The 15055-nt window shown below is 40.0% G+C and overlaps 1 protein-coding gene across 1 annotated transcript in view; it reads right to left on the bottom strand.

The window, feature by feature from the left end:
* GBA3 (glucosidase, beta, acid 3) overlaps positions 1 to 14187 on the bottom strand; it is a 243151-nt gene extending 228964 nt beyond the window's left edge. Inside the window, exon 1 of the mRNA XM_006866292.1 lies at positions 14130 to 14187. Within this exon, the coding sequence (XP_006866354.1) occupies positions 14130 to 14187 (58 nt within the window). The remainder of the gene's footprint in view (positions 1 to 14129) is intronic.
* Positions 14188 to 15055: the final 868 nt, after the last annotated feature.

Genomic DNA, 15055 nt, shown 5'->3' with positions numbered 1-15055 from the left:
ACCCTGTGTAGGATTTCTGAGGAGCATATGGTGAGTTTGAACTGCCAACCTTGCAGTTAAAATTGACCTTGCAATCGAGTGCTTATCCTACAGTGACACACCAGGGCTCTTTCTATATAGTAACTCATACTAAAGATTTTCAGTTCAAGATGGGGATTTTAGTCTATGTATTTAATTCTTCTCCCTTCCATACTCCATTAAAATGATAGTAAGCATATGTTTTCATTTTTAAAAAGAGGAATGAATCTATAACAAAGTGGAAAACATAAGATTTTCTTTAGGATATGACATTTACTTAATATTAAACAAAAGAAAAAGAAAATAGGATAGGGTTATATGAATAACTAGAGCAATTACAGCATGAACTCACACACTGAAGACAGTCCATAAGGATTAATAGGGAGTCCCCAGGAGAAAATCCATCAACCAATGAGGAGAACAGGAACAGATACCAAACAATCGTCATGGCAATTATTTAAAGGGTTATTTATAGGACTGCTGGCCTAATTGGTTCCTTTCCCACATAGAGAGAATATTTGGTGCTTCCTTCATTCCATGTTGAAGGTCCAAGAACTTCTTAATAAGTGAGAGATCTGATTTTGTGGACTCCTTAGGTTCTAAGAACTAACTCCTTAGGTTCTAGAACTCCATGAGTTCTAAGGCAATCAAAGAAAGTAGAAAAAAACTCTAGAACTAAACATAGACTTCAAGGTGAATAGGGAAAGGAAACACAAAAGTCAAAGACACAAAGCATTTCCTTTTCCATAAGAATAAAATCCATATTATTTGACAGTGATTTTGCCTAACTCTCACTGAAAGCAAACAGAACTTGAAGCAGTTACTGATGAAGATCAAAGATTACAGTATGGATCACACCTCCACAGAAAGAAAACAAAAACTCTCATAACTGAGCCAATAATCAAAATCATGATACACACAGAAAATACTGAAATTGTCCAGGATGTCATTTTACTTGGATCAATGCCCAAGGAAACAGCAGTCGAGAAATCAAAACTATTGCAAAAGACCTTTTCAATGCGTTCAAAGCAAAGATTTCATTTTGAGGACTAAGTTGCACCTAACCCAAGCCATGCCATTTTCAATCATGTCATATGAGTGTGAACTAGTGGGGAAAACAGAAGAATCATTGTTGCTGTTGTTCCAACTTATAGCAACACTGTATAGGGTTTCCAAGAAGCAGCTGGTGTGTTTGAACTGCCGACCTTGTGGTTCACAGTCCAGTTCTGATCCTACAGTGCCACACATACACCACGGACTGCCAGAAGACTGAACAAATCTTTCTTGGAAGAAATATAGTCAGAATGCTCTTTAGAAGGGAAAATCTTACATACTTTGGACATGTTATCACGAGGGACCAGTCCCTGGAGAAGGACTTCACGCTTGGTAAAATAGAGGGTTAGTGATAAAGAGGAAGACCCTCAATGAGATGCACAGACACTGTGCCTGCAACAATGGGCTCAAACAGAGCAATAATTAGGAGGATGGTGCAGGACTAGGAAGGGTTTTGCTGTTAGATAGAGTCACTATGAATTGGAACTAACACACTGACACTTAACAGCAATAACAAATCTTGCCTATCTCTCCTCACACAGACAATATTTTAATAGAAAACTGTCACTAAGTCGCACCCACTTACACAGAGCCATGTTTCTTACACAGTCATTCTTGAAGTTAGTTAGTCATACCTGCCATCAAAGGAGTGGAGTCTTAGTGTGGCAATGCGGGTTAATGCACTAGACTGCAAGGTCGATCTGAACCACAAGGTCAGCGGTTCAAGTTCATCAGCCACTCCTTGGAAATCCTATACAGGGTTGCTATGAGTCAGAACTGAGTTGATGGCACTTAACAACAACACAATCGAAGGAAGCCTATGTCAGTTACTGATATTTATCAACATGCTCCTCCACTCAGAAACACGAACAACAGACACCCAAGCATCAGCAAACATTTCACAAAAATAATAACATGAAAGAAGAAACGAAATAATTAACCCAAAAGATCTCAGATGATACAAAAGAAAAGCAAATTTAATGACTAAATTACAGTACTCATAAAGACATTTGAGGAATGGTTATATCAGAAAACAAAGCATGGTTTTTGAGGGAAAAAAAGGAATCAAAAACTAAAAATGAGTTCCTAAAAATTACAACTATGATTGCCACAATTAAGTAGTCAAATGAAGAAGAAAAAAAATTGCCATTGAAGCAACTCCAACACATGGTAACCTCACATATGTCAAAGTAGAATTGTACTCCATAGTGTTTTCAAGGGTTAATTGTTTGGGAGCAAATCATCAAGACTTTCTTTCAAAGCATTTATGGATGGACTCAAACCACCGACCTTGCATTAGCAGCTGAGCACTTAACTGTTTGCACCACCCAGAAAATCCAAAGATTCATTAAAGGAATTGAAAAATATAATTGACCCAAGTAAAGACCAAATTAGTAACCTGTAAGAAAAAAAGTTGAGGAAACCACCCCAGCAACAAAGCCAGTTATTTCCAATGGCCTACTGATGATTCCTTAGAAGACAAGATGGGGACCAGACTTCATCTCTCATACTTCAGTCATATTATCAGAAAGGACCAGTCCTTGGAGAAAGACATCATGATTGACAAAGTGGAGGGTCAGCAAAAGAGAGGAAGACCCCCCAACAAGATGAATGGGCACAGAAATAGCAGAAATGGGCTCAATTGCAGCAATTATGAGGATGGTACACGATTGGACAGTGTCTCCTTCTGTTATACAGAGAGTCACTATGGGTCAGAAATGACTCGGCAGCACCTAACAAAAACAAATGATTGGTCATCTTTGTGAATACTATAGCAACTGAAGAATGTTTGAATATTATCCTTACTTAATCTTATAATCTTTTAATGATGACTACGTAGTTTCATAGAGTCCTGGTGTGGCGCTGTGGGCTAATGTGTCAGACTTCAAAGTTGTTTGAACTACAAGGTCAGTGGTTCAAGCTCACCAGCTGCTCCTTGGAAACCCTATACAGGGTCTCTATGGGTTGGAATCGACTCGACGGCACTTAACAACAGCAACAACATAGTTTCATTGTATAATCAAAAAAAGAGGTAATTTTTTTAAAAAGGTGGTAATTATTGGATTTTTTCTTTTAATCTCAAATCTAAAATGGGGGGGGAAAGAAATAACATACTGACCATGCTACAAATCCAAGCCCCCTTCTCTCTTGGATGGTTCAGATAAGTGACAGGTTCATCTGGTTAGTCATGTTCTAGAAGTAGGTCAAGAGGAACCAGAAAATAAAGTCTCAAACTGAGATACTTAATCCAAAGAGATTAGCAGAAAACAGGAATAGAGATACACAGTGAAAATTGGTTGGGTGGTTCCCAAATATGGCTATTAGTTTGTTACATAATAAAAATAAGTGTAGAGAAATTGGAACCATCTTGCATTGCAGGTGGGATTTTAAAATGGTGCCATTATGGAAACAATGTGGTTGTTCTTCTGAGAATTAAACATAGAATAGTCACATGATCCACAATTCCTAAGTATATACCTCAAAGAACAAAAAACAAGAACTCAAGCAATGATTTGCCAATGCTTACAGCAGTATTATTTCTAATATCCAAAAGGTGGAAACCACTTAAGTGTCTATCAAGTGATGATTGAATCAACAAAATGGAGCATAAATGGACACTATGATATCATTCAACCTAAAAAAACAAAATTTTGGTACATACTACAGAATGGATGAACCTTGAAAACATTATGCTATGTAAAATAAATCAGGCACAAAAGAACAAATATTGTACCATCTCATGTATGTAAGGTATCTAACCAGTTGCTATCAAGTAAATGCCAACTCCAGGTTGTATGTCAGAGATGAATTGTGTTTGAAGGACCCTGCTCCTGATCAACAAAACGGCATTGCAGCTACACCAAGTGGCCCTGAATAAAGTCCTGCTTGAGCTTCCAGTCCCAGAAAGCTTAAGACTTTATTACACCAAGAGACCCTTCCCCTAGTAGTTTCAGATTTCAGGAAAATCTCCACAACTCCGCCCATTGAAAACTCACCAGAACTGTACCTAGGACCAGAGGGCCTTAAATACCCTAGTCTATAAGAAACAGGAGGGCTCTTAGTCTCCTTTGGTGACTTAGCATGCCCCCAGGTTTACTCTCAATAAACCTGCGTGCTGTTGAAGCCAAGTCTCTCTCCTCGTCCCTTTCTTTCTTGGACCTTACAGTGTTCCATAAAGTTTTCAATGGCTGATTATTTCTTCTTTGTAGTAGATTACCAGGCTTTGCTAACATGGCACATCTGAGTGGACTTGAGCAAACTGGTTCCGACTCATAATGACCCTGTATAGAGTTTCCGAGGAGCGGCTGGTGAGCTTGAACTACCAAATTTGCAGTTGCAAACGACTTTGCAGTCCAGTACACTAACCCACAGTGTGATACCAGGATACCACCCGTAGTGCAGAAGAATTAAATTCATAGAAATAGTACGTCAAACTCGTCATCAGAACCTAGGCGATGGGAGCAGGAAATTACTACTTAATTCTACAGAGTTTCTATTTGGGTTAACGAAAATGCTCTGGGAATTGCTCTGAAAGAGATCACCTTAGAAGGTCCTAGATAGAGTAGAAGAAAACGTGGAACAAAATTCAAAATTATTATAAAAGAGGCTTACTGGTCAGAAAGAAACTAGGACCCTGACACTGTGGCCTTCGACCACCCTTCAGGTTTAGAAGACCACCCTCACGGGCCAATTTTCGACCACCCTTCAGGTTTAGAAGACCACCCTCACGGGCCAAGCAGCAAGTAGATCAGTATATAGAGAAGACAACAACACTACTGAGATACTGCAATAATTGAAATGAATCCGTGTTTGACTTGTTAAATGTAAAACTGATGATTTTGTCTTCAAATCTTCACTCAATTCACAATAAAAAAAAATAAATATTTTTTTGAATAAAAATGTTCTGGAAATAGACAATGCATTGTACATTTTTAATGGTACATTTTGTTATATGTATTTTAATAAAACTTAATTTAAAATAGTGTCTGGATAGCAAAAGCAAACCAGAAATGCTTTAGAGAAATGTAGAGGCCGTGCTGAAGTCTTTAGCAGGTTTTCATGTGTCTCCAGCAGATTGATTGAACCAGTTGGACTTTCAAAAGCGGCAAGAGAAGAACAGCCTAGACAAAGTCCTAACTAACTGGACCTAACACCAAGTAATACTAGTGCCCTGTTCATTCTCACACTTTCTTCAGTGAAAAACTCACCTCAAATTCCTTAACTGTCAGATTCCACCACAGAGACCCCAAGGCTAATTGAGATGGCCCTAACTGAAATCTAGTCCAGTTTCTACCAAAGCTAAAGTTAAACCAGAATTCAAACAGTATATGGGTACCTAGTGCAACATCAAGGATTTATAATGGCATTCATAAAACTCAGTCCTTTGCCTCCTGAAAAACCACAAACTCAAAGTCCCACCAGGAAGCATTAATGGAGTAGTTTAGACTTTGCTTAGGATTTGTGGGATTTTAGAGAGCATGTTCGCCCCTTAAGAGCCTTCACTGAAATCACTGGGAGTTATAAGCTCATAAGAGCTGTAGAACTGGGTCCTAAATGTCATTTTCATAGCTCCTCCATGGCCTACCTAGGAAGTAAACAAAACGTCACTGAGCTACCTGCTGATGAACGCCTCAATTCAGCCAAAAACAGAGGGCAAAGCCCACATCGCAAAGGGTTAAAGCCTTGGGAATTTGTACTGAAAAATATCGCATGAGCCTTCCTGCCAAATACATGATGATTATCTGCATTTTCTTCTCTGCCTCTTAGCCTAACAACTATATTTTTATAGGTTTTACAGTGTTCTTTACAACTCACCTACAACACATCATTTCCCTCCTGCTTATACCGCTTATTTATTATTTATTTTTGGATTTATATTGTACTTTTCGACAAAAGGCTCAAGGCACCACGTAGCTAACTTTGATATCATAAACATCAGACTCTCCCTAAAATCCATAAACAGCAAAGAAGCCAGAGGAGAGGCAGAAGAGATGTGAACAAAGACAGGAAGAAAGAACTGTGGACCAAGTATGAGGTCTGCAGCGAAGCAGTCATTCTGATAGGAGGCCCTGTGCCCACAAGTTGGAGCCCTTTGCCCTCTCCGATCAACCCCACCTGCAAAGACCTGGATGTGCCTTTTATTCCAAGCACCATTGCCAAAATATCCCCATATTTGTTCAAGGGGTGAGCATATTAGACTGGGGAGGTGGTGGGGTATACCAGTTACCCCACAGGTCTCTCAAGAGGATAAGTGAAAACATATATATATATACAGACAATTCTTTCCTTTCAAAGTAAAAGGGTTGCTTTAAGAAAATCAGTGGAAAGCTATATACAATGTTCTACAAAGAATCATCAAAATTAAATTTTTTAAAATATAAATAATAGAGTCCATGCTCAATTCTCAGTTCTGCTGAATTTCTGTTACTTCCAATTGTTCTATAGACCTTCAGAAGCCACGACAGCACAAAAGATCAAAGGTTCTCAAAATCAGGGTGTGTCAGGGTGACTTCAGGTCACATGCACTTGGCAAAGCCACATGTCGACTTACTGCTTCTGTAAACATCGCAATGGTGGAAAGATGGTTCAATACTCGCTCTCCCAAGCAGTGACTGGTAGACCAGTCAAAAATGAGCAAGGAGGGAGTCTTGTCTCCTTTGCAACCCAAACAAGAAATGACAAACAGAATGCGATGTAACTCTTCTATCAGGAAAGTGGGAGCGAATGTTGCTGGTACAAAAAACAACAACAATAATATGTTATTATGACTGTTTACGAATTGGGCTGCAAACCACAAGTTCAGCAGTTCGAAACTATCAGCTGTTCTGCGGGAGAAAGATGAGGCATTCTGCTCCTGTAAAGATTTACAGCCTCGGAAACCCTGTACAGGGTCTCTATGAGTCGGAACCAACTCCACGGCACATAACAACAACAACAATGGTCAAAGAATGGAGTCCTGGTGTGGTGCTGTGGGCTAATGCTTCAGACTGCAAAGTCATTTGAACTGCAAGGTCGGTGGTTCAAACTCACCAGCTGCTCTTTGGAAATTCTAAACAGGGTCACTATGGGTTGGTACTGACTTGACGGCACTTAACAACAAACAACAACAATGACTGTTTAATAAGCAGGTACCCTTCTGTTCTTGTCACATAAGGTAGCTTCTTCTGTCCCCAGAATAAAACTATAAAATAGGTACAAATGTTTTCTTAATTTTACAACTGTGAAATTAAACTTCTTGGCCTCTTGGCTACGAGCAAGTGCAGTGATTTATTTGCCTAAAATCTTTCAGTTTAGAAGTGCTTGCTGAGCTGGGATTAGAACTCAGTGCTAAGCAATAGGTAAGAGCTCTTAGACTGGAAAGTAAGGAAACATAAAAAACATTCTGTGAATTGACAAAGAAAACAGCCAGACTGCTTTTGGCAGAGCATGCTGGATCAAGTTTACCACCTTGAAAGCAACTGATAGAGCTTGCCAACCAAGACTTTAGGCAGCAGAGACCATGAGATAAACTGCCTCCAAGAAAGTAGAAAAAACACAGCAACACTGAGTCTATGTGAAGACAGAAAATCCAGAATCAATCAGTCAGCATTACCTAAATGAATGAGCAGGAATTTGAAGTTGTTAACAGAAGCCCTCTGTAGCGTCTTGTATAACTCAGTGCATATTTATGCCAAGTTAACTGTACAGTTCTAAAGTGAGTCATTCTCAGTAATCCTTTATGATCCCATTAAATGTAAATACCATGCACTGAGCACTTAACTGCTTGCCAAACAGTTGACATGCATCATCATCTTTAAACTTCACAGAGATGTTATAAGATAACTAACATAATTATCTTTGCCTTGAGGTAAGGAAACTGAGGCACAGAGAAGTCAAGTAAATTGCCCAAAAGCCCATAACTATTAAAAAGTAGAGCTACACCTCAACTATAGGGAGTCTAGTTACATAAGCGCCATGATTTGCTATTTTCAGAACCTGGTCTATTCATTTCCATTCCAGTGTTCAGACAGCCTCTCTCTAATAAGTCTGATGTCGCTTGTAAGAAGAGATGTCTCTTTCTTATCTTCACTCGTAGAGGGCCAGTCTATTCAGACACCCACTCTGACCAAGTAGAACTTATCTGGGAAGAAGTGCAAGAAGGGACAATACTGAGAGCATGGAAGCATGGGATCCCAGACACTTCTTTATTAGTGCAAGGTGTCATAGAGCATATATGTACAATAATATACTGCTGTATTGGAGTCCTGGTGTGGCTCTGTAGGATAAGCAAAAGATCAAGAGGTCCAGCCACTTCTTAGAAACCCTATGGGTCACTGTGAGTCGGAACCAACTCGATGGCTTTATGATGTCATCTACGCATTGCTGTTGTTGTTATTGTTGTTGTTGTTGTCAGGTGCCATCGAGTCGGAACCGATTCTTAGTGACCCCATGCACAGCAGAACAAAACAATGTTCGATCCTGGGCCAACCTCACTACCGCTGCCACACTTGAGTCCATCAATGATGCCACCTGGCTGATCCATCTCGTTGGGGGTCTTCCTCTTTTTCTCTGACCCTCCACCCTACCCAGCATGACATCTTTCTCCAACGATTGCTTCCTCTGGACAATATGTCCAAAGTAGGAGAGATGAAGCTTAGCCATTCTGGCCTCCAAGGAGCACTCTGGCTGCACTTCTTCCAAAACAGATCTATTGGTTCTTTTGGCAGTCCATGGCACTTTCAGTATTCTCCTCCAACAACACAACTCAAAGGCATCAATTCTTCTATGATCCTCCTTATTCACTGTCCAGCTTTCGCATCCATATGAGGCTATTGAAAACACAATGGCCTGGGTCAGGCGCACCCTAGTCCTCAAGCTGACATCTCTGCTCTTCAACACTTTAAAAAGTTCCTGTGCAGCAGATTTGCCCAGTGCAATACGTCGTCTGATCTCTTGACTGCTACTTCCACGAGTGTTGATAGTTGATCCAAAAAGAATGAAATCCTTGACAACTTCAATCTTTTCTCCATTGATAAGAATGTTGCTTATTGGTCCAGTGGTGAGGATTTTTGTTTTCTTGACATTGAGATGCAATCCATATCAAAGACTGTGCTCTTTAATCTTCATAAGTAAATGTTTCAAGTCCTCTTCACTTTCAGCAAGCAAGGTTGTATCATCTGCATATCGCAGGTTGTTAATGAGTCTTCCTCCAATCCTGATGCCACGTTTTTCTTCATAGAACACAGCTTCTCGTATTATTTGCTCAGCATACAGGTTGAATAAGTATGGTGAAAGAATACAACCCTGTCTCACACCTTTCCCAATTTTAAAACATTCAGTGTTCCCTTATTCTGTTTGAACAACTGCTTCTTGGTCTAGGTACAGATTTCTTAGAAGTACAATTAAGTGTTCTGGAATACTCATACTTCTCAATGTTGTCCATAGCTTGTCATGATCCACACAATCGAAAGCCTTTGCGTAGTCAATAAAGCACAGGTAAACATCCTTCTGATATTCTCTGCTTTCAGCCAAGATCCATCGGACATCAGCAATGATATCTCTCGTTCCACGGCCTCCTCTGAATCCAGCTTGAACCTCTGGAAGTTCTCTGTCAATGTATGATTGTAGCCATTTCTGTATTATCTTTAGCAAAACCTTGCTCGCTTGAGATATCAAAGAGATTGTCCGATGATTTCCGCATTCCGTTGGGTCACCTCTCTTTGGAATGGGCACAAACATTGATCTCTTCCAATCAGTCGGCCAGACAGTTGTCTTCCAAATTTCTTGGCAGAGATGAGTGAGTGCTTCCTGTGCTGCCTCACTTTCCTGAAAGATTTCAATTTTTATTCCATCAATTCCTGGTGCCTTGTTCTTTGCCACTTCTTTCAATGCACTTTGGACTTCCTCTCTGAGTATCATTGGCTCTTGTTCATATGGTATCTCTTGAAATGGTTGAACATTAACCATTACCAGCTAGTGGATCAGAAAGCGATTGTTGTTGTTATTAGGTGCCATCAAGTCAATATCGACTCACAGCAACCTCATGCACAGCAGAACGAAACACTGCCCGATCCTGGGCCAACCTCACTACTGTTACCTCACTTGAGCACATTGATGCTGCCACTTGGCCAATCCATCTCACTGGGACCTTCCTCTTTTTCTTTGTCCCTCTACCTTACCAAACATGATTTTCTTCTTCAGGGAATGGTCCCTTCTGACAATATGTCCAAAATATGAAAGATGAAGTTTGGCCATCCTGGCCTCCAAGGAGCACTCTGGCTGTGCTTCTTCCAACACAGATCTGTTGGTTTTTTTGGCAGTCTATGGCACTTTCAATATTCTCCTCCAGCACATATTAGCTTATCAATTATTGCAACAGAGACCCTTCATTTCTACCTTCTGAGGTCATGAAATGGCTTTTGAAGCTAGAAACAAGAAGTAGTTTAGGTTGTGCCAGGATCTGCATCTTCTCTCTTTAGCTTAGAAAAACATCTCCTATATTCAAATGGCTCCCTCCTTCTCATCTTTTAAGTTTTCACTTAAATGACAATAAGCCACAGAGACTATCAGCCTGGACCACTAACCACAAGGTCAGTAGTATAAATCCACCAGCTGCTCTACGAAAGAAAGATGAAATTTTCTGCTCCTGTAAAGATTTTCAGCCTTGAAAACCTGACACAGGGTCTCTATGAGTTGGCACCAACTCCACAGCACACCACCACCAGAAGGGTATAGGAACGAACAACAACAAATGATAGACACTCCAGGAGAGAAAGCTAGTGAGTGTCTTCAACAAGTCCATGGGTGGTGGTGTGCCAGGGGAGCAATGAGAGCATAAACTGGCAGAAAGCTTAAACTTAATCCTTGCCTTTCTTTGTCTTTGCCTTTCACCTGTGTTGTCTTAGAAAAATCGTGGCAGACACTGGAGATGTCCCTGAAGCTTTGGTGCCAGCTCAAAGTCCAGCTGGAGTGAGGACTGAATGGAAGCAGCTGTCCTTGGTCACTCGCCACTCTCATTCCAGTCTTCAAATACCCACAGCTAGTGGATTATAGTCAGGGGATGTTAGAGGACTCTCCCAGGCATGCTGCTTTGTGTAAGCTTTCTTTTGGTTTTTTTAAGATTTTTTGTGGATTGAGTGACAGTTTACAGGGAAGATCATCAGTTTTACATTCAACAAATCATACACCTTCTTTCATTACAATGATTATAATCCCTCCCATGTACCAGCAGTTAACAATATTTCTCTGTATTCACTTTAGCTCTTTTTTTCTTTAAACACTCAGGCATATATAATGATTTACACCACCAAAGGGCACATTCTGCAAGCCTGCCTCCTGGCCACCAGCTCTCAGTCCCTCTTTTTCCATGAGTCTAGAGTCCTCAGCTGTGCCCCCTCTCCATGACCCCATCTCTGCCTCCATCTCTGGTGTCGCTGCTTCTCTGGATAAAGTCCCGCATTCTGCTTGTGCTTTTCTCCCTTCATGGTACGAGGGTCCTCTCTTTCTGTACTGTAAGATGAACTACTCCCCTGTTTTGGTTTTGTGTAAGCTTTTAACCATAAAAATCAAATCAAAGGATTTTTCTGAGAAAGCCTTAATAAGATTTGTCATCTTATCTATTGCCTTCTTAAATTCAGTTATATAGAGAGGCAAGAGTTGTTCTTGACTCTTCCCCAGTTAAAGTTATAGTAATAAAGGCAGTATGGTCCTGGGAAATGAACATACATATGTACCAAAGGAAGACAACTGAGGACTATGACACAAATCCAACTTTGCGTGCAAACAACACTTAATACAGATGAAACTATGAACCAATAAGGAGACAGAAGTTGGTTATGCACGGTGTTGAGAAATCTGGCCCATGATAAAAAGAAAAATAAAACTAAGTCCTTTCTAATATACTATACAGTGGTGGACTGATGGTGGATTCAATAACAAAATATAAATGGTAAAATTATAAAATTAATAGAAAATTATATGGATGAAATGTGTGTGTGATAGGAGCAGGAAAGAACTTTGTAAATAAAACTGTACTGTGTAAGTATAAATTAGAAAACGGAACACTGAACAGTTGATTACTTCACAAGAAAGCATTTATTTTCAATAAAGACCATCAAAGCAAAAGTTAATAAATAGATAACAGGGTATAAAGAGACATCTGCATATCTGAAATTACCCAGGGGGCCTTATCCAATCCTATACAGGGTAGCTATGAGTCAGAACTGACTCAACAGCACTTAACTAACAATAAAATAAATCCCTGGGTGCTACAATTGTACATTCAGATCTATACAGTTTCTAAGGAGTGTATGGTGAGTTTGAACTGCTGACTTTGCAATTCTAACCAACCTTGTGGTCCAGTGTTTATCCTACAGTGCCAAACCAGGACTCATTACATGAGTAATAAACTTTTTCATACTCTTTAAAAAAGTAGTGCTTCATTAAAAATGTAGAATGTAGCATAATCTATAAATAATAACAGGCCAGTACAGTAAATGATATATACGTATTAGAGAATACTATACACTTCATAAAAAACACATAGAAAATCCACATCAAACATATTCAACTCCTGAGAGAGATTGTTTCAGCGGAAAGAAGATGAAGTGTGGGGAGATGGGGAAACAAATAAATAAATGTTAACAATGATGTTGAAAACCAACTTTAGCATTTTCTTATACTGTAAGCAAGCTAAGGAAGCTCTCTTATCATACTTTAAAATCAATGCTTAACAAAGGTCAGTTGTTTCTTGATTTATTAGAACTCCTACTGATGAATTCCTCTAGGGCTATTTAATGAACTTCTCCACATAGAATGAAATGCTGGCGTTTGAAGTTACCTTTAGTCTAGGTTTTACAAAAGTGTCTTTCATGAAACATTAATCCCACAAAATCTACTAAGAGGTAAGGACTCTAGTTAAATGCCATCGAGGCGGTTCTAGCTATATTGACCCTTTATAGGGTTTCCAAGGAGTGACTGGTGAGTTTGAACCACTGATCTTGTGATTCAAAGTGACCTTCCAGTTCAGTGCTTTATCCCACAGCACCACACCAGGACTCCAAAGGTGATTTAAACAACATATTAGATCATCAGAATCAAGTGAATTTATGAAATGTCTCTTGTTTTTTTAAGTTTTTATTGTGATTTGAGTGAAAGCTTACAGGGCAGCTCATTGATTTTATATTCAACAAATCATATACTTTGTTTCATTACAATGATTATAATCCCCTCCATATACCATCAGTTAAAAGTATTTCTCTCTATTCACTTTAGCTCTTTTTTTTTTTTTTTTTTTTTTTTTTTAAACACGAGACGTGGTATGAAAGAGAAACTTGCTTAGCTTTGTTTAACATCGGGTTTTCCACTCTTATTGATCAAATAAGAATTTTTCCCATAATAGCTATTAACATTCCCCAATTGCTTGGGGAAATATCTCTATTTTGCATGATGGGATGAAAATAAGAACTCAGTTCTCCAAGTCCATTCTGGGGGCTTGATGTCATCTTATAGCTGTTCCTCTGTACTCATCAGCTGCCACTGAGGAAGGAGGTTTGGTTTGTTGGGTGTTGGTGTGGCGCTATAGGATAAGCACTGGACTGCTAACTTCAAGGTCAACGATTCAAACCCACCACCCACTTCTCAGAAACTCAATACAGGGGCTAGGAATCCAACCAGCTCTTCAGCATTTAAACTAGGCATAGAAAAGCACATCTCTCCAAAGTCACGAATGCCCTTTAGTGAATATTCTTTGAGTATTTAGCCAGTATTTTTTTTTTCCAGCCAGTACGAGCTAGTCCAATGCAAACTCAAATCTCAGATAAGCTTAGACTGACAAAAACACAGTTGCAATTTGGTCTTTACACCCTGGCCACCACCCTACTCTTGTGTCTAAACAAAAGGACCTGGGACTTCAGCACAGCCCTGTGGGAAATGTCAGCCTTCTCTGTATGAAAAGTGACAATTTCATTTGTACAGTTAAGGTCTCTCCCATCCTTTCCTTCTATTGTTTTCAACTTCTCTCCTGCACACATGGGGAAGTAATCCAGGCTGACCCCAGCAAAGTGTAGAGTGTCCCCTACCTTCTACTTGATAAGCTGAGGTGGCCACCCCCCAGCCAAATCCTGCAGGAAAAGCCATGATCTCAGACGACGACCAGCCGAACACTGGGCAAAATGGAATTCTGTGCCTTTTAGTTTCAGGAGCCCAGTAACTATACAAACTGCTAAGTGAACTTTCACCCAAGACACAATCCCAGAATGCATATGTGCATGCAAGTAAGAAGGAAAACCAGATTAAAGGTCCCCACTTGGCTGGCCACAACCTTGATAAGAATCCAAGACACTTTGTACCCAGCAAACAATTATACTTTCTTCTCTGAATTTTCCCTGATTCCTTAAAGAACTGGAGCAGTGTGGGGGCTAGCTAAGTCCCTGCTTTGGCTGGGAACCCATTCACCCCATCTTTTCCTTTTAAATTCAACATATGGACATGATTTTTAAAAATCTGATCATCCAGCTAGAATTTTCCCTCTATTCATTCCTCATTCTAAAGTCTTCTCCCTGGTGGTGGTGATTTGTACCCTGGAGTCGGTTTAATCTCACAGTTGTTGTTGTTGTTAAGTGCCACCGAGTCGGTTCCGACCCATAGCGACCCTGTACAGGGTTTCCGAGGGTGTAAATCTTTACGGGAGCAGAACGCCTCATCTTTCTCCCGCGGAGCAGCTGGTAGTCTCGAACCGCTGACTTTAAGGTTCGCAGCCCGATTCGTAACCACTACGCTACACCCTGTATATATAGTTTCCAAGGCTGTACATATTTAAGGGAGCAGAAAGCCTCATCTTTATCCCACGCATCGACTGGTAGATTAGAACTGCAGGCCTTGAAGTTAGCAGCCCAGTTTGTAATCCACCAGGCTACCAAGGATCCTTAAAATCTCTAGGTAAACAGTTTCAACGGTTTCTTCCGTTATTTATTGCCATGTTTCTAAAATTATAGGTTGATTCTGC

The sequence above is a fragment of the Chrysochloris asiatica genome, unplaced genomic scaffold (assembly GCF_000296735.1).
Source record: "Chrysochloris asiatica unplaced genomic scaffold, ChrAsi1.0 scaffold00089, whole genome shotgun sequence".
Taxonomy (NCBI): domain Eukaryota; kingdom Metazoa; phylum Chordata; class Mammalia; order Afrosoricida; family Chrysochloridae; genus Chrysochloris; species Chrysochloris asiatica.
Note: the sequence above shows the minus strand (reverse complement) of the source record. Positions and strands in the feature narration are given on the sequence as shown.